This window comes from Anoplopoma fimbria, chromosome 11 (assembly GCF_027596085.1).
Source record: "Anoplopoma fimbria isolate UVic2021 breed Golden Eagle Sablefish chromosome 11, Afim_UVic_2022, whole genome shotgun sequence".
Taxonomy (NCBI): Eukaryota; Metazoa; Chordata; class Actinopteri; order Perciformes; family Anoplopomatidae; genus Anoplopoma; species Anoplopoma fimbria.
The window spans coordinates 13,187,165-13,207,737 of NC_072459.1; the positions used below are offsets into that span (position 1 = coordinate 13,187,165).

Sequence of the window (20,573 nt, forward strand, 5' to 3'; positions counted from 1 at the left end):
CTTAACCGCAAGGCCAAATCTATTGGAAAATCTGTCATTATTGCAGCACTGATATCAACACATTCAAATTACACAAATTGGAACAGTTCGATTTTTTGTGTGAAACTAAAGCGAATGAAAAGTGCATCTCTTGTGGCCATTTAGCCCCTAAAGCAAGCAGTTTTGTTACTCATAACCACAAAGCTATATCTGCGTCTTGTACAACGCAAGACTGCAGGTAAGCTCATGTGAATTATCTCAATTTAGGACATAATGTAGGGCAACAGTCAAACTGCGGAAAATAAAGAAAACTGAAGTGATCAGATCATGGGACCAGCCGCCATGACTTCTTGAGCCAGAGCACCCTCCTGTAATGATGTTAAGGCAGGTCCTCCAGTTCTGGCATTTTATTTTCACCAACTACGTACAGTTAAAAGTGTCTGGACAGAACCTTAAACCATGACGGTTTGGTTTAAATACACAAACCTTTACATCCCTACAATGTAAGCATAAGTACCACGCAGGAATTAAGATGCCATCTCAAGAGAGAGACGTGACATACAGAGATCCTGTTTACTCTGAACCAATCGTCCAACACGCCTGCTAAAGAAACACATGACTTTTAAACATCCTGCTTTCTACTCACTAATAGAAATTGCAAATCCTAGGGAAAGTGACAGGCGCTGTTTGATGGTGAGTGGATTTGTTTGACACTCTTGACTTTATGTAACTCCTTACCACATAAAATATTGCATTTGAGTATCCACCACAGTATATCAAACCAACAACATTATATGTCCACGTACCTAATAATATACATAATACCAGAGGCATGTTGAATCAGAGTCAGACGTCAAAAACCTAAAGAGATCAGGCAGGTATAGATCTATCAAAAACAGAGTAGAGCTTACTCAGGTGACTTGTGAGTGCAATGCACAATGCTGGTTTTCCAAAACTAAATAAGTAGCTCATCTGTGCTGCAGCCAGACACTGACAGTGTCCACTCAGACCTACTTCTCTGTCCACGTGCCATATGCACCATTCCCAAAGACAATACAGCAGCTGCCAGAGCGACAAAGCTCCAACCTACAGCAATTCAGAGGAGGCCAAAACCGATGGCCCTGTCACTGGAAGGGTGGGGGAGATCGTATACAGACACAGGGGAGGAGGGAGAGAGGGATGATAGCAAGAGGAAGGAGAAAAGCGAGGAAGAGGGTTGCCTTTAGACGGGGGGGGGGGGTCAGATGTAGAGGCAGCAGTGCACACGGAAACGAGACTCTGCAAGAAAATCTGAGGCGCCTCCATTAATCATCAGAGCACCGGAGAAGCTGAAATCCACAGGGAGACGGAGTGGAAAAAACAAGGAACAGGCAATTTGCCAACTTGACATGGTGTAGCATGCACGTATATTACATATATTCAGTTTGGTTTGGGAAAATAACCAATAGAAAGAAGAAGGGTGGAGTAAGAGGTACTTAGTAGTAATAATAACAAACGCCTCTATTTTTTTTTTACCATTATCTTTTAAGCAGTCTGTTTGACTGTACTAATTCACTGGAGTACCCCTTGAAGCAACTTCACACTTATTAGCCTATGCATTTTAGAGGTGATTAAAGATATTGCTTTGAAAGCACAACAGGGGCTTGTCCTAGCACAGTGACCTAGGCTGCACACTTAATGGAATATTACAACAAGATTTGGGCTTCCCACAATTAAATGAACACTATCGCCTGCGATATTGACGTTTAAAATGCATGCCACGCTCATAGAAAACTCAGCTGCATATCAAATCAAGCGCTGCCTAACCCAGCTAACAGCGACCTAATGACGGTTTCAATCAGTCGATAGAATAAATATTTATATCTGTATTATGTGCATTCCTTTAAGAAAGTTGTGACTAAGGAAATGTGTTATTATTATTACTTACTAAATGTATCAAAATGACTAAATGAAAAGCGGTCACTGGCAGTATTGAGCCACCAGAGAATTATCATCCAAATCTGCAGCTCTCATTGGATTTACGCAACTTTATAGAGTGTTTCGGCAAATTCAAAGTGTACCGTTTTTATTCACTGTCACCACTCTAATAGCGTCGTTTTTGGCTGATGCAGGCAAATGTTTTCAGCGCAAAGAAACTAAAAACCCGAAATACATTTCCTGCTCAGCTTCAAATGGAAAAAAGACACAGCTAGTAAACAGCTGGTGACGATACTAGAGCCATTAGCAACAAAAGCACCAGATAGTTCCCTCTGGAGTTGGCAGAGACCAAAAACAGAGCTAAAAGGAGAATGAGTATTTAGACTTATATTTGACAGTTGGAAATGTTAGTCCCTGTTCCAGACTTGAAGGACTTTCGGGTATTACTCAGTACATTTATTCAGCTTATGTCTAGACCCACAAGACATGCTGCCTTATGCCATACATCCTGGCACTGCTCCCCACAGTGGAAGTTAAGATACAGATAACTTCACAAGGGCTGTGCCGATATATACAAGGATCTCGGCAATCTGCGATGTTTGAGTGATTGAAAACACATTGTTAACAGAACGGAGTGACATGAGAGGGTGTTTGACGGAGGTTTATGAGTTGAGATTTATGAAGGGTACGCCTGGATTGTGTCAATGTCCGCTCCAACTAAAGCTCTGAAAAATATTGGTGAAAATCTGTACAACTTCAACACAATTTTATTTGAAGCAAGCCAGCCCCCAGTATTGCGTTTAGTTCTAACAACATAGGAAGATTATATCTAGTATTGCATTTTTTAAATAGTGAATTGACCTCTGAAAATGTAATTGGGGACACACCGGCCAACAACCAATGATTATTGTTAGATTGGCTGATTCTAATGACATTATCCTTGTTCGGTAAGGTCATTTAAAGTGGATCCTCATCAACGGTTTTAAAAATGTAATAAAAATAAAATTATTGATCTTCACAAAACGATAAATTGTGAATATTGTCTATTGCTTTCCAAACGTGCCACAATATGACAAAGACACACTGTTTTCATGTGGCTGAAGAGAAAACAAAAACTGCAACAGTGTTTTTGCAGTAGCTGCATAACATGGTTGTAGTAGGCTTCATGACACTACCGCCAATAAATTAAAAGTAATAAATAAAGCATATACAATTGCACGCACTATAAACAGCTTATGTTTGTTCTCTCATTTGTTCCCTGACCACACACACTGTTTCATTCAGAGGTCATTCACAACTAGGCCAAGGATGGTGTTACCATGGCAACTAAACCAGGGAGAAGTGAACCAAAAAAAAGGAATTTTAAAAAAACAAGGAGAAAAGAAACAGGGCCAAATAAAAACATATATTCTTTAGCGTAGGACATGATAATAAAGACCAAATTCCCAGCCAGAAATAAGACCTAAGCAGCACAAATGCACGTTAACCCGGCCGCTGTTGTAGAAAGTTTCAACGGTGTCAAATGGAAAACCAACAGTCATTACATACTGGTATTTTGAGGTATGTCATTAATAGCTCAGCTCTGTGAACACTAATCAGTAGTATCTACAAGCACTATGGGTCAGTAGTTATTAAAAAGCTATGGTGCAGTTGATCAATATCAACTAGGGAAATCAATTTGCAGTAATGTTGTTATTATTAGCTCAACCATCTGAGTTTGTTTGATCAACTGCTTACCTGGTACCCGCCTGCCCTTTGACCCAGTTGGACCTCTTTATTTACCCACAAGGTGTAGAGAGTGATAACACTGTCTTATACCTCATCAGTGACAAGTTAATCACAAAACTGACCTTTGGCTTCGATTCATTACCACACACAGGTCTACATAATAAGACTGCCAGAATGTTGTTTAAAGGAAGATGGCAAATAAAAGGTATGATGATTTTTACAGTACATTACATTTACATTACAGTCATTTAGCAGACGCTTTTATCCAAAGCGACTTACAATAAGTGTATTCAACATAGGTATTCAAGAGTACTACTGGTCACCAGAAGTCATAAGTGCATCTCCTTTCTTAAACAAGCATCTAAAAGCATAAACCAGAGCAAAAGTATAGTGCAGAAGCAAATTAATATGAATACAGTAAGTATTATAGGTTAACAGTTACAGTAGTAGTTAGTATTTGTGCACATTTAGGCAACACAAGCATGTGACTGGAGGTGGGCTACTGTCATTAGATAGATAGATGTATGTATGCTTTCACACAGTAGTAACTAAACACATGTAACCCGAGAGGGACTGTGTGTTAAGTAACGGGCCTCTGCATTAGTGATCTGTTTGTACATACCGGCCGACTCAATGCCACAGCTTTACGTCTGGAATATCCCCTCACATTAGACTCATGAACCCCACAGAGGCCAAACACACTGAATATCATCACCAAATCTGCTGCACACAAAAAAAAGATAAATTGCAAAGTAATGACTGCTGGCGAGCGACCAGCGCCGAGAAGCCAAGATCCTGACGTTAGGCCACAGGGCATAGATTACTGCCCGGGTTTCGTAATGGACGTCAGTGCTGGGAATGGCAGAGCTGAACACCGACGTATTGTTTCATGATCGTGACAGCAAGCGTTTGGAAAATCAACATCACAGCTCTAGTATGTGTAACCTGCTCCCACTGACTGCATTATCATGAAATAGCCTCAGTCTGAGTGTGCGCCATCATCACCGTGACGGCGTCACCGTCTCCCACAACACAAGACACTCGACGGGTAAACTAGCACTAGATGCCCCCTACACAGCGGCCCGGGCACCGTTAGTCGGTGTATTTACAGCTCGTTTGTGGTCAGCGGTGTGTGAGACAGACGAGGGGCGTCAGATAGACACGCCACGCAGATGCGGTTATTGTGTCTTTTGATAGACAAGTGCCAACTAGCCTTAGCTAGCATGCTAGCTAGTTAGCCAGAACAGGCCGCCGCCGTGCAAGTCAACGGGCTCGGTGGTGGCGCGCGCGCCGGGCATCAGCGCTGCCTCTCGGACCTTCGCACCGTTGCTACCGCGTCTCGTGCTGTTCACTCGTTGGGGTCGCCTAGACGACATGACTGGCAGTAGAATGTTCGAAACAACGGCTTTTTACCTGCGTTTATCAGGTTGCCAGGGCGCGCGGGATCTTTCTCTCCGAGGATCCTGAACACCTCTCGTTGTCGGTGACGTCACGCGTAGGTCTTTTCGTCGAGGACGTAAAGACCGTGTTACGGCGCGGACTCTGCAGCCGGGTGGAGAAATATATCTGCACACCAGGATAACTGGCAATAAACTGGGGGAAGATCACACATGACATGTTAGGAAAGAGATGCAGGAATATAAGGGAAAGTATAAATTAAAAAAATAAATTAAAAAAAGCATTGTTGTTCCCAAAAGTGCCCAGTTGTGGTGTATTCCCGCCTCTGTTTTTGATAAGATTAGATATGATGTAACTTCCTAAAATAGGTGAAAGAAAAAGAAAAACAGATGTTTCCAGAAAAAAAAAATGAGTTCACAAGAGTCGGTAGACAGTAAAAGTGGGTGGATAAAACCACTGTATTGATTTATTTTTCATAGTTGTAAAAAATAAATTGTTTGTTGTATAAATTGCTTGTGCGTTTGTTGATGTTTTATTACAATAATGTGCAGTAAAAGGAAAAAGCATCAACTGTGAAGCTCTTTGCAGGTATTTATAGCAAAATGTACCTAGAAAGCACAGAGACAATGGTATCAGGACACAATGAAGGGTTTGCAGCGCCCCTCAGTGGACTCCCCCTCACCCTTTGTTAAACCGAAGGTCAGCTGTTAACCAAAGGGAAGCGTCAGATTTGAAACTTTCCAATTTTTATTTTTTATCAAAGGTCAATAAAATGTACAAGATCAAATGTTTTGTAACGTGTGTCTATTTTTTTTTTTTTTAACTGTGTTTAAATGTGTGTATTTATGACAACGAATGCGCATGCGTGGAGTGTTTCCGGTCACATTACCCGGAAGTACTGTGAAGGTCTTTTGGCCATGTTAGGAGTTTAGATAACGTTTCACTGTTGTGGGTCCAGTGTCGATGCAAAAATGGGTGTTAAAATAGAGCTGTTTCGAGTAAGTAGCACAACGTCCATGGACATTTCATATTTAGTGGTGTTAAGATTTAAAATCACACATATTGGTCCAGGTTTAGTGCTTCGATGTATCATTAGGCTAAGTGTGGTCATGGTGTAACCTCACTCCCTGATCTGTTTGTTTCTGAGCAGATGATGCTGTACCTGTCCTTTCCAGTGACCATGTTCTGGATCTCAAATCAAGCTGAGTATTTTGAAGAGTACGTAATAAAGAGAAAGGTAAGCCATTCTGCTGTTTTATTTCCCATCATACTTGGATCAGTCCACTCAGTGAGGGTAGGTGCTCTTCTTGTAATACCAACTTTCTCTTTCTTTTCTTTTATCCAGAGGGAGATCTTCCCCGCAGACGACGGACTGCAAGTAAGTTTGTATTCATTCTTTAAATGAGGCTAATAATGGTTGTTGTATGGTTCCCTAGCTGTTCTTAAACTATCTTTAAAAGCAGTGTAAATAATTCAGTCTGATAGAACTGAGGCTGTAAAGCACAATATATGATAATGATTGTGCTGTGTTTCTTTTCAGAGAAAAGAGATGGAGGACTTCAAAGAGCGCATGCGTTTGCGTAAGGAGCAGCAACTATTAAAAGGGATTTCTATGGAGTCGGAGAATTGAGGATTATGTGTTGAAGAAAGTCACATCTCCCCAGCACCACTGATGGAGTTTCTGCCAGTAGTCATTTGGCAAATGAAAACTGGCCAGACTGGAGTAAGAGCATGACACATCGGAAATCTCTGAGAAGATAAACACATCCCTAAGGTGTGTTGGGCGTTCCTAATATGCCTTTAGATCATCTACATGTTTGATTGTTTTACCAACGACTTTTCAGATGACAGATTTCTGTGTTTGAATGCCTGATGAGTTTCTGTGATTGCATTGTCATAAAATTGTTATTTGAGTTATATATCCAGTTGGATCTAATGTAATTTTCATAATTTATTTTTTGAGGAGCAATGCCTATTAAATGTAGATGTTCTTTCCATGTTTAGTGTTTTACAACATTGTATCACATTGGATGGAATGGAGCATTTTTGATAATGAAAAAAACAGAAAGAGACATTATTACCAAAGCATAAAGCAAATCTCCACAAACTGATTTTAATCAAGCACAAAATACAAAGAAGCTGATTGCGTAAGTGTTTAGCCCTCTTCATATCCGATTTTATTAGAGGCACAGATGGCAGCAACTATTACTTTTATCCTTTGTTAAACAGTAACTTTTGATTTATGTTCTTGGTTATCTTATTGGAAAATACAATTTAAAGTTCACTAGTCTCCAGCAGGTTTTTCATATGTGAGATCTGTATTTTTGCTGCATTCATTGTAGATGAAAAACAACTGGCTGAACTAGAGTTGATTCAGTTGTGTGATTCTATGATATTTAATTATTTATTTTTCTGCTTATCACTGTTGTAATAGCCTGATTACATCGACTGGGTTTGTAGAAAAACAGTTGAAGGGGTGGAAGAATTTGACGCTATAGGCACTGACTATGTGTATAGTTCTTTTTAACATATTTGAAATCTGTTTTTCATTAAAGTCATTGTTAGTTTTGTTTTACCTTTTGTAACAGAAGCATTGATGATGGTGCTTAGATATGAAGATGCATCTGATGTGCTGTATGGCTCTGTGGCCACATCTTTAACCTCAGGTTAAGGATGCCACTTTGTGACCAGAAGAGAGCTGATTTGACCAGCAGCCAGTATTTTTTGTAGGAACAGGGTGTTTATGAGTAACCTGGGCAGAGGCATTGACTATGTAAATGGAGTGTGACCCAAATGTACCTTCTGGTTGAACGCAGAAAATGTTTATTCCTCAAATATGAACTTCGAGAACTCAAAATGCCTCAACTTCTGGAATAAAGTGAAATGCTGATTCCTGAATATGGTAATGTTATTACCCTATTTTTCTTTAAAAAAAAAAAAAACAGCATGTACTGCATACTTTATGCTGATAGTGCACTTGTATATACATTTAACACCTTGTAAGAAGTTGAGTGATGATGTTATGACATTTCAAATCTTGTAATATTACAGTTATATATCCATTGTGCAACAATTCATAAAGCATTTTGAATACAAAGTATCAAACTGAAAATTACACCATGACCCTTTTCGGACCTGCACATCTATCTTATGATCTCACAAATATGAAAATATGGGAGAGTGCCATGCTTGGCTTGTCCAGACACTCTTGGATGTGTCTAACCTTACCCAACAAACTGCTGAATTTCACATCCATCTTGTTGAAGTGATGATGTGTTTTTTCCCCCAGGCTTATCAGATGATACTCTCAAATATAATTAGCAATAAAAAGTGGCCTGTTGGATGTCTCACCATCGGTTTCCTGACGCACTGGTAAAAGAGAGTATGTATGTCTCTGTTGCAGCTGTTTCTTTTTTCATGAATGCCATTCATTTTGGAAGTCAAGTAGTATTTAATGATTTGATTGTCAGACTGATGAGAGCAGTGGCTACTAATTACAATAAAATAAGATAAAATAATCCTTTATTAGTCCCGCAGCGGGGAAATTTACAGGATTACAGCAGCATAGGTTATAGTGCAAACAAGAGACATAGTAAAAGAAAAACAAAATAAAATAAAAAAAAAGTATTATAAATAAGCATTAAAAAACAGTAAAGAATCCACAATAACTGAAATATTATATGTACAGACAGAAAAACTATTATAACTATAATTGCACAGTGTATGTAATGAATCTTAAGGAAAAGCAAGGAATGGCAAAGGCTTGATTCAAGACAAAATGAAACTATAATTAATAGAGATTAACTGATATTTTTCTGTACGTTTGCTATTTGTTTCAAACAAGTTTCAACACAAAATTGGGATTAAGTTTATAAGACATGCAATACTAGTATCAGACAGTAGAGGGCAATATTTCACTGTCAAAGGCTGTGAGCTCGAGCCTTTAACAACAAGGAAGTGACCGACTAACGAGCCAACAGATTGCTGTCAAGATGGCACCGAGTGGGCTGAAAGCGGTAGTTGGAGAAAGTAAGTTATACATTTATTTCCGCTCTTAGAAGTTTATTACAACTAAAAAAAAACACAGGTTGTTGGTTTGGATTTGTCTGGTGGGATCTCGATCAATTGATGTGAACCTATATCGGAAACTCAGCTGGGTGCGTTGGCCGCCCTAAGGTGCTTCCTGTTCCAGTCCCCATTAGTTCACATGCTATCGTTACCTGAGGAGACCATGTCGTCCCCAACCAGGGCATTCATCGTGTTGAACACCATTGGCGGGGGAGAAAATGGTGTATTTGTTGATGGCGGATGTTACAGTTACTGGAGATGATGTGACCATTGTCGTGACAGTCAAAGATAGAGGCTAACATTAGCATAAGCTAACCCAAGAGGAAGTACCATCACTTCACTGGAGATGGACCCACGTTAAATCAGCCGTGACATTCATGCTGTGATAAACGTCAATACAAATAAAGTTACTGATATTTCAATATTAACTTGTTTCGTTTTATCAAATAGCCCAGCTTTCAATGAAGTCATAGAATCAATTGTGCTTTTAAAGTGTCACTTAAATCTTGTTATAATAATGATTAATTAATACATTGTGTATTCACAAATCTCTACAAAGACAAATAGCGTTATGTAATTGTAATGGCTATTTGACACTACATACGTTTATATAAGACATATGTCAAGAGGAGTGTGGTGTGAACACAACTGTCACACAAAAGTGCTCAAATGTTCAATTGTGCACTAGTAATAGAAGTAACTGACCTTGCCCAGGACTCAGAGATCAGATCGACAATGACTTGCTATTTGTTTATACTAGGCCTATTTATAACTGTGAGTTTTAGAGCATGTTCCTTCATTATTGTATAATTGCCACTACTTTGAATATACAACACATGTTTTGTAGGCCTGGGTTTAGGAAATCTGCAAACGCTGTTAAAACGGCGGAATGTGGACAGCTCTTATCAGCTTGTTTGAATTCTTGGGCATATTGTTGTTCACACAAGTTAAGTTAAGCATAGGAGAATGCAGGCCCTCTTCCTTGCCTTTTTCCATTGTGACTTTAATGCCAAATAAGATATGTCACCGCAAGTAATACACTCAGAGCAGTGACAGAATAAAGTCAAATAATAGCATTCTGGACAGGCTGAAACCTGGCAAATGTGCATGTAGATATTTAGCTACATATTAAAGATTAACAAATATATAGGATAAGATGAGACACTGCTAAAATGGTTTGATGACCTGCTTTAAGGTGGAAGGCCCCTGCTTTAAGTAGTCATCTTTTCCAGTTGCCTGTATGGAAATGAGTTGGGCATGACCCAACATTTGTCAGTGATTCTTTTTCCACTTGGTCCAGGCAGACAGTTTTACGTTGTTGAATGTATGTTGGTACAGACTAGATTATAGCTTGCCTATCTCTGAAATCCTGACCCAGAAACAAATGTATATTCGGAAATCTCCCCCACCTATTGTGGAAACAGTTCGTAACATAGTAAGTACAATGATTGTTAACGTAAGGTGTAGTGTTATAATGTTTATCTTTATAATAAACGGCTGAATTAACCAGCCAATTATTACATCAGTTAGCAAATGAATAGATGTGGTAATAAGACTTGACCTATAAGAATCAATCATATGTCTTAGGGAGTCACAGCTGTGTTTCTAATAAGGTTAAACTAGGAAGTGGAGTGATGAACATGATATCACATTGATGTAGTTAAATGCACTATTGAAGGGAGGAAACGTTAAGCTGAGGTGGTAAGCCATCCAGATCCTGGTGAATATAGGATGGCCTAAACAATAGCCACACTAATGACTAATGGATTTTGTTTTGTGCAATAGGGCCAGGACACCCTCAGTTATGCAATTGGTCTCACTGGGAGTACCACACCTCAGCTGTTGTGTCTATGAAGACACTTGAACAAATATGCTTTTGTCTGCTTGTCATACAATGCAATCGCCGCAATATCACATAAGGAAGTTGCACCCAACTGACCGAGTTGGTAAATTCAAGTACTAAATATGGGTTTGTTTCAAGAAAGTTCCTTATTCCTGCTTAACAGAGTTTTAGACACACAGCCGAAATAAATACATGAAATGTCACATTTCAAATAGATATTTCACTTGCTCTTGTATCTCCTCAGAGTAAATAAACTGTAGGCATAAAAAAAAAAAAGGTTCAATTTACACAAGTATTTTTTACTCTTGAGCCACTGATCTGCAATGTCACAAAGAAGAATATTCCCTAAAAAGAAATTATTTAAATTATGAATGGATGCTGTAACAAAAGTGGGAGCCACTGAAAATGATTGGTAACACATAAATTATTATTATTATCTTGTTATGTTAGTTCTGTTTAAATAAAACGCATTGCCAGATATTTCTGTATTTGAGTCACTGCTAAAATTCCCGAAAACCTTTTTTGTGCGGCGCAAGAAATGTTTCCAAATGATTGATTGTTCTGTAATCATACATGACTTTTATTCTTCTGCAGAAATCCTCAATGGGGTCATAAAGAGCGTAAAGAAGGATGGAGAATGGAAGGTAACAGTTGCTCAACAGGAATGAAGAAATATCCTGATTTTGTCAAACTGAATTTATGACCTCTGTTTATCTTTTGTTTCTCCAGGTTCTCATCGTTGATCACATGAGCATGAGAATTCTGTCCTCTTGCTGCAAGATGTCAGACATCTTGGCAGAGGGCGTGACCAGTAAGTGTGCAGATAATTAATGGTCTTGCATCTTGTGGATCAGTCGCATAAACGAGTGATCAAACTTTAGTAAAAAAAACAGATATCGGTACACTTTATTCAGCTGTTGCTTAATTTTGTCCAACCTCTTCAAACTGTCATAGAGCAATCAGGGGATATTTATAACTGTATTGTCACATACAAATGGATGGCCATAATGTTTCTTAAGGTAACAATGTCTACTGTCCCCAGTGCATAAATAGTCACTGTATAATCCTTTGTTTTATCCTTTTCAGTTGTGGAGGACATCAATAAACGTAGGGAGCCCATCTCTAGTTTGGAGGCCATTTATTTGATTTCACCTGAGGAGAAGGTCAGCTGTCGCTCTTTCCTCAGATTTCCCTCCACAAGATCTTCTGTGGTCATTGTGATTTTTCTCATTATCCTAAAATATTAAACAAAATTTGTTTTTCAATTACAGTCGGTTCGTGCTCTCATTAACGACTTCAAAGACGCTGCCTTTACTTACAAAGCCGCACACATCTTCTTCACTGATTGTAAGATTGTCTCTTTGTGTACTGTGCATATTTCATCATTCATTTCACCGATCAGCCGTTTTTCTTTTAAATGTACTGTGGAAATAATTTCAAGTTTCAAAATATACTGAATACTAACATACCGCTATTGCAATTTCTAATTTATTTATTTATGTTTGCTTCCATAGCTTGTCCAGATGGTCTCTTTGCCGAGATTGGGAGATCCAGAGTTGCCAAAGTTGTCAAGACTTTAAAAGAGATCAATGTGGCTTTCCTGCCTTATGAGTCTCAGGTAGGGAATTATCCCATCTTTACTTGAATCAACTGGATTCTTTTGGCCACATGGTTCTTGATCACTTTTGTTTTACTTTTGTTTTGGGGACCAACAGCTCCTGAGAAAATGATCAGGCTAGCTGCTAAATGCCCCCATTTGGTTGTAGTTTGTCTGTGTTTGATGGGTTTTACCGCCAGGGTTGATTTTTACTGGACAGATAGGATACAGTGGGTTTATCAGAGCGTTTTAACTCTAACTGCTGCCTGCTGAGGCACGACTTAAGAGCGAAACAAAAGCGTAAATGCTCACCTAGAGCTGTCGGTGTATAACTGACTCACACATTTAAGTGACACACTTCATAATTTCCTCATTGTTTCCGTTGTTAATGTGAAAATATTCATAGGGCAGCTGGATTGTTGTTAACATACATGATATGGTTCAATTGAGGCAAACCTCAATCCCTCTCACCCCTGCAGGTATTCTCCCTGGATGATCCAAACTCCTTGCACTCCTTCTACAGCTCTAAGCCAAATGAAGGAAAAGACAAAATGCTGGAAACTCTGGCCGAGCAGATCGCGACCCTGTGCGATACACTCAAGGAGTACCCTGCAATCCGTTACCGCAAGTATGAAAGCCTTGCATATAAGTAAACTAAAAGTAATTTTCCACTGAATTTGCAGATTCAGTTGTTTATGTCTCTCTCAGGGGACCGGAGGAGAATGCTAGACTGGCTGAAGAGGTCTACCAGCGCCTTATTGCTCACAAAGCTGACAACCCAAGCATGGGAGAGGTTAGGAATTACTTAGATCGCCATCCACAACAATTCTTATGTGCTCTACTGTATTATTATAATTGTTTTATTCCAAATTCTTATGCTGCTTTTTTCCTGCTAAACCAACTTTTCTGCATAAGAGAATAGACTTCCTTTGGGATTCGGCAGCTCTTCACCTTTACAGGTTAAGGACTTTTCTATGGTTTCTGGGTTTTAATTCCTGTATTTTTCTCATGCTTTGCTGGACCTTTCCCTTTTTCCCTTCTCCTTTTCTGCTTTCTTAGCTGACAATTCCTTATTCCTGAGATGGGTCTTAACAGGCATGTATTACTGTTTTCTTTTTGCCGCCATACATCTGAAGTGCATAACAAGGCTGTGCTGTCTAAGCATTCTCTTTATTTACTTTTTACTGTACTGAACTTTTATTGATAAAAGCTGACTTTCACTGCATGACATATTTACAAAAAGATAATGAAGGGCCTTATATCCCATGCATACTGTAGACTAGATCCTAACTTATATTGCATCTATGCATTGAATCTCTGGTTAGTCTTAAATAATCCCTTATGTTCATTGGTTTTAGGGTGCAGATAAGGCGCGATCCCAGCTACTGATTGTTGACCGTGGGTTTGATCCCATCTCGCCTATTCTGCATGAGTTGACCTTCCAGGCGATGGCCTACGACTTGCTAGATATCAAACAGGATATTTACGCGTGAGTGAGCATCATATCACATATACACTGCTGCTCGTTTGCTTTCGCCATATCATTGCGCTGTATTGATCATACCATTTCTCCATAGTCAAATGTGTTGTATGTGTGTACTTGTTATATTTTTTGAAGTTACCAGTCAACCGGCATTGGGAATTCAAATGACAGAGAAGTGTTATTGGACGAAGATGACGAGCTCTGGGTTCAGCTCAGACATATGCACATCGCTGATGTCACTAAGTAAGTCTGTCACAACTAGATGAGAATATCACTCATGACACTGTCATCCTTCCCAACAAGCTCTGGTCATTGGTTTTATTTCTCCTGGTTTTATGTTACAGCTGAAAACTCACACTTTGCTTTTTGTGCGCTCCAAAAGTTAATCATTGTACACTTTGCTATGCCAATAAATTAAAGGGATAAATTACATAATTGCATCATATTTGGTGGACAGTAATGAAAATAATGAAATGGTCTGTGATTGAACCCTGTACTTTTTTTTTTGTTTAAACACAAAAGTTAGAGGAATGACTTTGAGGATGTCTGTCTTCATACATGTTTACTGTATATAATGGGTATCATTTTGACCCTGAAAAAGCACTTAAATCCAAAATCAAACAAGATTGCCTTATTATTACTAATTAAACTGGTCCTGTGTAAGGTGAATCATTTTCAAAACTCATTGTTGCAGGAAAGTGACAGAGCTTCTTCGCACCTTTTGCCAGGGCAAGAGAATGTGCACCGACAATGTGAGTGTTCATGCAGTTCTCATTTTGGTTCAGTTATTATTACGGCTCTCCAGGATATAAGATTTTTTTATTTTTTTTTATAAGGCCATTTTAATAAAAATGTTTTGCATCTCAGGCCAACATCAAAGATCTCTCTCAGATGTTAAAGAAGATGCCTCAGTACCAAAAGGAGCTGAGCATGGTGAGTGGGATGAAGATAAACTCTTCATTATTAATATTATCATCTAATGATCATGTTTCTATTGTAAATCAAGTACTCTAAATTGCTGAAGATCAGGACTAGACACTACAGTGTATTTCCCTCAATAAGGATTTTGAACATACTGTATTAGGAGACACTTCTAACAGTAAATTAAACAGTAAGTTTAAGACTTGCCTGTAGCTTTAAGAATTTTTATTTATTTATCATATGAGGATATTGTTATAACCACAAATGTATTATTTAATCATAATTCATTTTCATTCACAGTACTCTACTCACTTGCACCTAGCCGATGCTTGCATGAAGAAATTCAAGGCCTCTCTTGATAAGCTCTGTGAAGTGGAACAGGTCAGTACTGTTGTGGGGTGTAAAATTGGAATCAACCATGTTTTGACGGTGTCATCGGCATTTTGACTTAAAGCAATTAGAAACCAAACAGTTCTGTGAAATAATCACATCGATTTAATGTTTTCATTTATACTGTGGAGGTCAAGTTGAAACATTCTATGAATTTGTCTGCTCGTGCATTGTTGTTGGCAAAACAAGTCAGTCTGTTGTTTTTATACCACAGGGAGTGTTTCTTGACATTATGGCCTCTTTATTTATAGCTCCACTGGTCTTGTGATATTTAATGTAGAATTGTAATATTGCATAAGAAGCTTGGGACCGGACATCAACATCCCTATATGTGCAGAAATGCAGAAGAAGCTGTTATGTCATTACTGTAAAGGCATTTAATAAGACATGTACTACTTAGCAGTGTTGAAATCCCTCCATCAACATGAGCCTGGGATAAAGCCACGGTCCAGACCTGCGCCAAGCCCCAGTGTGTTGTTTGGGTGAGCCAGGCATGCTTTGCCACCCCGAGGGGATGTTTTCTGCCACATTTAGTCCAGTATCAGATGAATCCCAAGCACACAGGAAATGTTAAGCGATGCATGGTTGTGGCATTATGAGATGCATGTGTTAATGGGCCCTTTTTTATACGAGTGAATCACTCAACTGCACTAATGGAGTGTCAGCATGTCTGAAAGCTGCCTCTTTAATCTAATGGGCATGTTTGGCTCAAAGATGGACAGTGTGATCCAACCAGCAACAGCTCCTTGTCAGCTGTCATTTTGTTTTAGTGCTCTACATTGTTTGGCCAACCCAGTAGAGATGTCTGTGTGTACCATCATGAACGAAACTGTATGCTGTATTTTTGACGTGCTCTTGTAGCCACTCTCTAGTTTCAGTTGCTCACAGAATGTTTTGTTATTGTTTGGCGCTAACGAGGCTTAGTCCAGATTCATCATAAAGCCTAACAATAGTTTAGAGGGAGGTCAACCATTGCCTAGGATAAGTATAAAAGCAAAGCAAAGCCAAGTTGCCAAAATGTGTCATTATTTTTTACATAGCTTTGGATTAAAAATGCAGCTCTGGAGGTTTACTTTGCAATCTAGGATAGTGTCTTTTACCAAAGAAACTTTAATCTTTTTAAGAAGTTTAGTGAAAGGGAATAGTGCTCTGACACTTTCACTAAACTTGTATTCTTAAAATGATAGTATTGCCATGAAAGAGAAGGAAAGAGATATTTAATAAGATTCAAAGGTAAGTCATTCTCCTGTGTCAGCTGCCCTGTGAGTCGTCTGTCAGCTGACAGTTGTAAATGAGAATATAGGTGAAGTTAATGATTAAACACGGGAATCTTCCACAGGACCTGGCAATGGGAGCAACTGAAGAAGGGGAGCCTCTGAAGGATGCCATGAAGAGCATTGTTCCTGTGCTCCTCAACAATGAAATTGAGGCCCATGACAAAATCCGCATCATACTGCTGTACATATTCCACAAGAAAAAAGGTGCGTCTTTGTCATAACTCTTCCTATTTTTAAAAATGTTTTGTGCACAAAAGCATTCTTGTATGTGACTGTTAATTCGAAGAGTTAACATGATAAAAGTTGTGATGTGAAGTGATTAGCAAAGAATCAAGTGGTATCATTGCCTTCACTATTTTCAAATATCTGGTTATCCATTTTAGGCATCGGGGAGGAGAACCTTGCCAAGCTCATCCAGCATGCAAACATCCAGCTCGACAGCAACATCATCACCAACCTGCAGAACCTGGGCTGCAACATTATAGCTGGGGTAGATGTCTTGATTGCAGTCTGGTTACAGTTTTAAAAATCAAATTTTCCCTCAGTATTTGTTACTTACTTCATGTTGTTTGTCAGGGCCGCAATGCTGAGAAAACACTGCCAGAGCGCAAGGAGCGCACAGAGAGCACATACCAGCTCTCTAGATGGATTCCCATCATCAAAGACGTCATGGAGGTATTTAAGCCATGATGAGGTTTCTGATGCTGAAGGCTCACCTGCTCAGTTTTGCTGTCAGATTTTTACACTATCTGTGATTCTGTAACGCAGAATGCCATCGACGACAAACTGGACAGAAAGCAGTGGCCATTCATCTCTGATCCTGCTCCCGTCAACACAACTCAGACAACAATCAGGTAAGTTCTGCTGGAAACTGAAAATAAATTGTTTGTCAAATATGAACTGCACATTGTTACTTTATTACAATTCATGATGAGCATAAATAAGTAATTGGTTAATGTGTAATACACAAAAAACTATTTGAAATGTTACATTTTTTGGTGATATTAGTTCATTAGTTTAGTTTAGTTCAAGTCATTATTTTGCTTTGTATTGTGGGTCTCTTCTCCTGTCATTTTCATTCTCGGTCAAACAATCCTCTTTCTGTTTATCTTCCCCTGCCTTTGCACATGAACCTATTCTGTTTCATCTCAATTTTTCCTCTCTCACCATGGCTGGAGGCATTATGTTTTCAGGTTTAGAAGTCACTGTGACCTCACAAATTTTTTTTTTAAAGCAACAACAATATAAACTGGGGTAGCAGAAAGATTAATGTTGTCAAATAAAAGCTTTTATGCCTGTAACTGAGTTGGGGCTAGCCTTGAGATAAAGTGAATCAAGTAGAAAAAGTGAAATTAGGCCAGTTTTGCTTTGAATACTTTATAATCCCCCAGGAAATTCCTATCATGATGACTGTGCTTATAAACACTCTAATGGTCAGGATTCACTCATAATCTGCATAATGTCCGCTTCATTTTTAGCAAAGTGCAGAATTAAAACTGAGCCGAATGGCTATATTTAACAGGACATGACAGTTGGAAAAGAGGTTAATTTGGTCTCTTTTGTTATATTGTGAAACCGATTAGCAGAGTTAGTAAGCAACGCATTACAATAACATAAACATGCAATACTTATTCCGTACACATCCTCAGCTGATTTTGAGTGATGAGCCTTTTGCTTCCAGACTGGAAAAAGTTTGGGGTTCTGACATGCTGCCTTTAGGACTAAATTACTTATAGGATTTTCACATTTATTTAACAGGTCCAATTTCATGTGAATACAGTATAAAAGAAAAGCATTGTATACTATTGAAGTACTTGCTATTATTCAAATAGACGTGATTATTGATGGATCATTTCAGTGTACTGAACTTGGCTGTTCACACACAATCCTTAGTTTTAGTAAAGTCATTTCTTGCTCAATTTGTTTTTTTTATTCTTTTACAGCAGTGCACGTTTTGGACACTGGCACAAAAATAAATCTCCAACAGAATGTCGCTCTGGCCCCCGACTTATCATATTTGTGATTGGTGGGGTGTCGCATTCAGAGATGCGCTCCGCCTACGAAGTTACTCGAGCCACTGATGGGAAATGGGAAGTGGTGATTGGTAAGCAATAACTGTTGAGCAGGCCATAATTCTTGTCCCAAAAATGCAGCATTCAAGAGTTTTTTTTCCTCTTTTTTTAATAAATATAACTTTCTCCTTGACAGGGTCTTCTCACATCCTGACTCCAACCAGCTTCCTTAATGACCTGAAGAGTCTGGACCAAGTTCCTAATCCTGATAGTTAGATAGATCCTGAACAAGGAAGAGCACACTGGAATAAGGGTTTTGTCTTTCATTTAGGATGAATGGTTGCTGGTCTTCTGTCAAAGCATCTCCGATGTCTGAAGTGAAACATGAGGAGAAATCTTAGATGTAGTCATGGAAGGAAACATTTGTGATTCTTTGTTTTGTTTTAGAATGATATTTTTATTGTTTGTTGTGAATTGGGCTCTGTGTACTGCTGTGATTGAAATTGTATTAAAATATTTAATTAGACATTATTAATATTTTGATTATTTTACTATTCTCATTCAAATTGTTATTTTTGTTACTACAATATAGATTAGATTTTCCTAATTTTGTACTTACAAATCTAATCATTCCCTAAAAACTGGATCATCTCCAAAAAATCTTATCAAGTTTAATGTGGATGTATATAAGCCAATAGAAGTATGTATCAAATATTTGTGTGTAATACCTTTTTTTTTCTTCTAGCACCTCTTTTTGCACATTTACCATATGCTTTAATATATTGCTTGGAGCAAGTTCAGTGGGTGTTTCTTTGTTGTTAAAAATGAGTAATAAAAGAAACATGATATTCACTTGAAATTGCTTCTTGTTTATAGTGTTCTAGTGGACTTTCAGTCGGCATAAAGAAATGTATTAAATGTGTCTGAAAATCCACTTTAAAGCTTTGCCCCACATGCAGATCCCAAAGTCAAGATTAAATTGTGGACATCTTTTGACGTTGTTGGCTTATTCAACTGCCTCTAACATCCTTACCTTCAAGAGAATATACTCAAATATCCTGAATATACTGTATATATTATATGATCAATGTGGGCAGAACATTTTCAATCCTCTTTATAACTTATCATTTTGATACTTTATGGTTCAGTTAATCACTCTCCATGTTTAGAGTAAAAGGTAATTTACCATTTGATCCTTTTCACCAGTATATCATATCTGACTTTATTTTTAAAGTATATTTGCCTACAGGATTTGAGTTTGAAATGTTCTTTTTATAACAGCAGTGCCAGTTCTGTTCATCTCAATATCACAACCTGGGCATATGCTTACATGCAACATATATTTCCAATGTGTGGGCTTCAAAATAACATTAAGTATAGTGTTGGGTCAGAAGGGAGAATATGTACACCTACCAGTGAAAAAGATCATCCCTCACCATGTTGAAGATTATGTTTTCATCTGGGATTACAGATGGCACTATTACGATCAGGACACTGGCTTGGGTATTAATGGCAATGGGTTAATACTCAGGACTCTATTTAAAAGCTTTCCACCCAGCCATATCCAGTACACATTTGGAGAAGCGTCAATCAGGATCTACATTTCCTTTGCTCAAAGAGATAGATTCAAGAAGTTTTGAAAGGGTTCTCCATCACTTACTCTAAGTACTTTTGTTTAACTTTCTGTACTGTGTAACATTTTATCTTGTTTTTTCAGTAGGGGACACTTTCCCTTTTTTGTATTATTTTTGGTGATGGCAGCTGCTAAAGTGGACTCGAAATCAGAAGCTACCGACACTGTGCGGGTAAGACTTTTGTAGCCATCCATTCATTCCTATGCTTGTAAATTTGTGTACATTTTGCCACTTTGTTTTGATGCCTTATTTACTGATATTTTGAGAGAGTGAACAATTTATCCTTTAACATGAATTACTTTTATGTTAAGATTTGCATTACGGCA

At 38.4% G+C, this 20,573-nt stretch overlaps 2 protein-coding genes across 2 annotated transcripts; both read left to right on the plus strand.

The window, feature by feature from the left end:
- Positions 1–5,913: 5,913 nt before the first annotated feature.
- Positions 5,914–8,382, plus strand: LOC129098893 (protein PET100 homolog, mitochondrial). The gene is made up of 4 exons (XM_054608022.1): positions 5,914–6,020; positions 6,173–6,259; positions 6,368–6,400; positions 6,563–8,382. The coding sequence occupies exons 1-4, from the start codon at positions 5,994–5,996 to the stop codon at positions 6,650–6,652; spliced, it is 237 nt and encodes a 78-aa protein (XP_054463997.1). The 5' UTR covers positions 5,914–5,993; the 3' UTR covers positions 6,653–8,382.
- Positions 8,383–8,987: 605 nt separating this feature from the next.
- Positions 8,988–19,472, plus strand: stxbp2 (syntaxin binding protein 2). Its single transcript, XM_054607985.1, has 19 exons — positions 8,988–9,051; positions 11,528–11,577; positions 11,663–11,744; positions 12,020–12,096; positions 12,205–12,280; positions 12,448–12,551; positions 13,010–13,158; positions 13,239–13,323; positions 13,889–14,019; positions 14,149–14,256; positions 14,708–14,765; positions 14,881–14,946; positions 15,235–15,315; positions 16,664–16,805; positions 16,985–17,091; positions 17,178–17,276; positions 17,370–17,455; positions 18,545–18,705; positions 18,810–19,472. Exons 1-19 carry the CDS (start codon positions 9,015–9,017, stop codon positions 18,887–18,889), a joined length of 1,779 nt encoding a protein of 592 aa, XP_054463960.1. The 5' UTR covers positions 8,988–9,014; the 3' UTR covers positions 18,890–19,472.
- The last annotated feature ends 1,101 nt before the right edge of the window (positions 19,473–20,573 follow it).

Excerpts from the sequence above, each read along its gene's own strand:
- LOC129098893 (XM_054608022.1), top strand. The coding sequence starts at position 5,994 with ATGGGTGTTAAAATAGAGCTGTTTCGA. Across the intron at positions 6,260-6,367 it reads AGTACGTAATAAAGAGAAAG|AGGGAGATCTTCCCCGCAGA; the intron begins GTAAGCCATTCT and ends TCTTTTATCCAG. Across the intron at positions 6,401-6,562 it reads CCGCAGACGACGGACTGCAA|AGAAAAGAGATGGAGGACTT; the intron begins GTAAGTTTGTAT and ends GTTTCTTTTCAG.
- stxbp2 (XM_054607985.1), top strand. The coding sequence starts at position 9,015 with ATGGCACCGAGTGGGCTGAAAGCGGTAGTTGGAGAAA. Across the intron at positions 9,052-11,527 it reads GAAAGCGGTAGTTGGAGAAA|AAATCCTCAATGGGGTCATA; the intron begins GTAAGTTATACA and ends ATTCTTCTGCAG. Across the intron at positions 12,097-12,204 it reads TGATTTCACCTGAGGAGAAG|TCGGTTCGTGCTCTCATTAA; the intron begins GTCAGCTGTCGC and ends TTTCAATTACAG.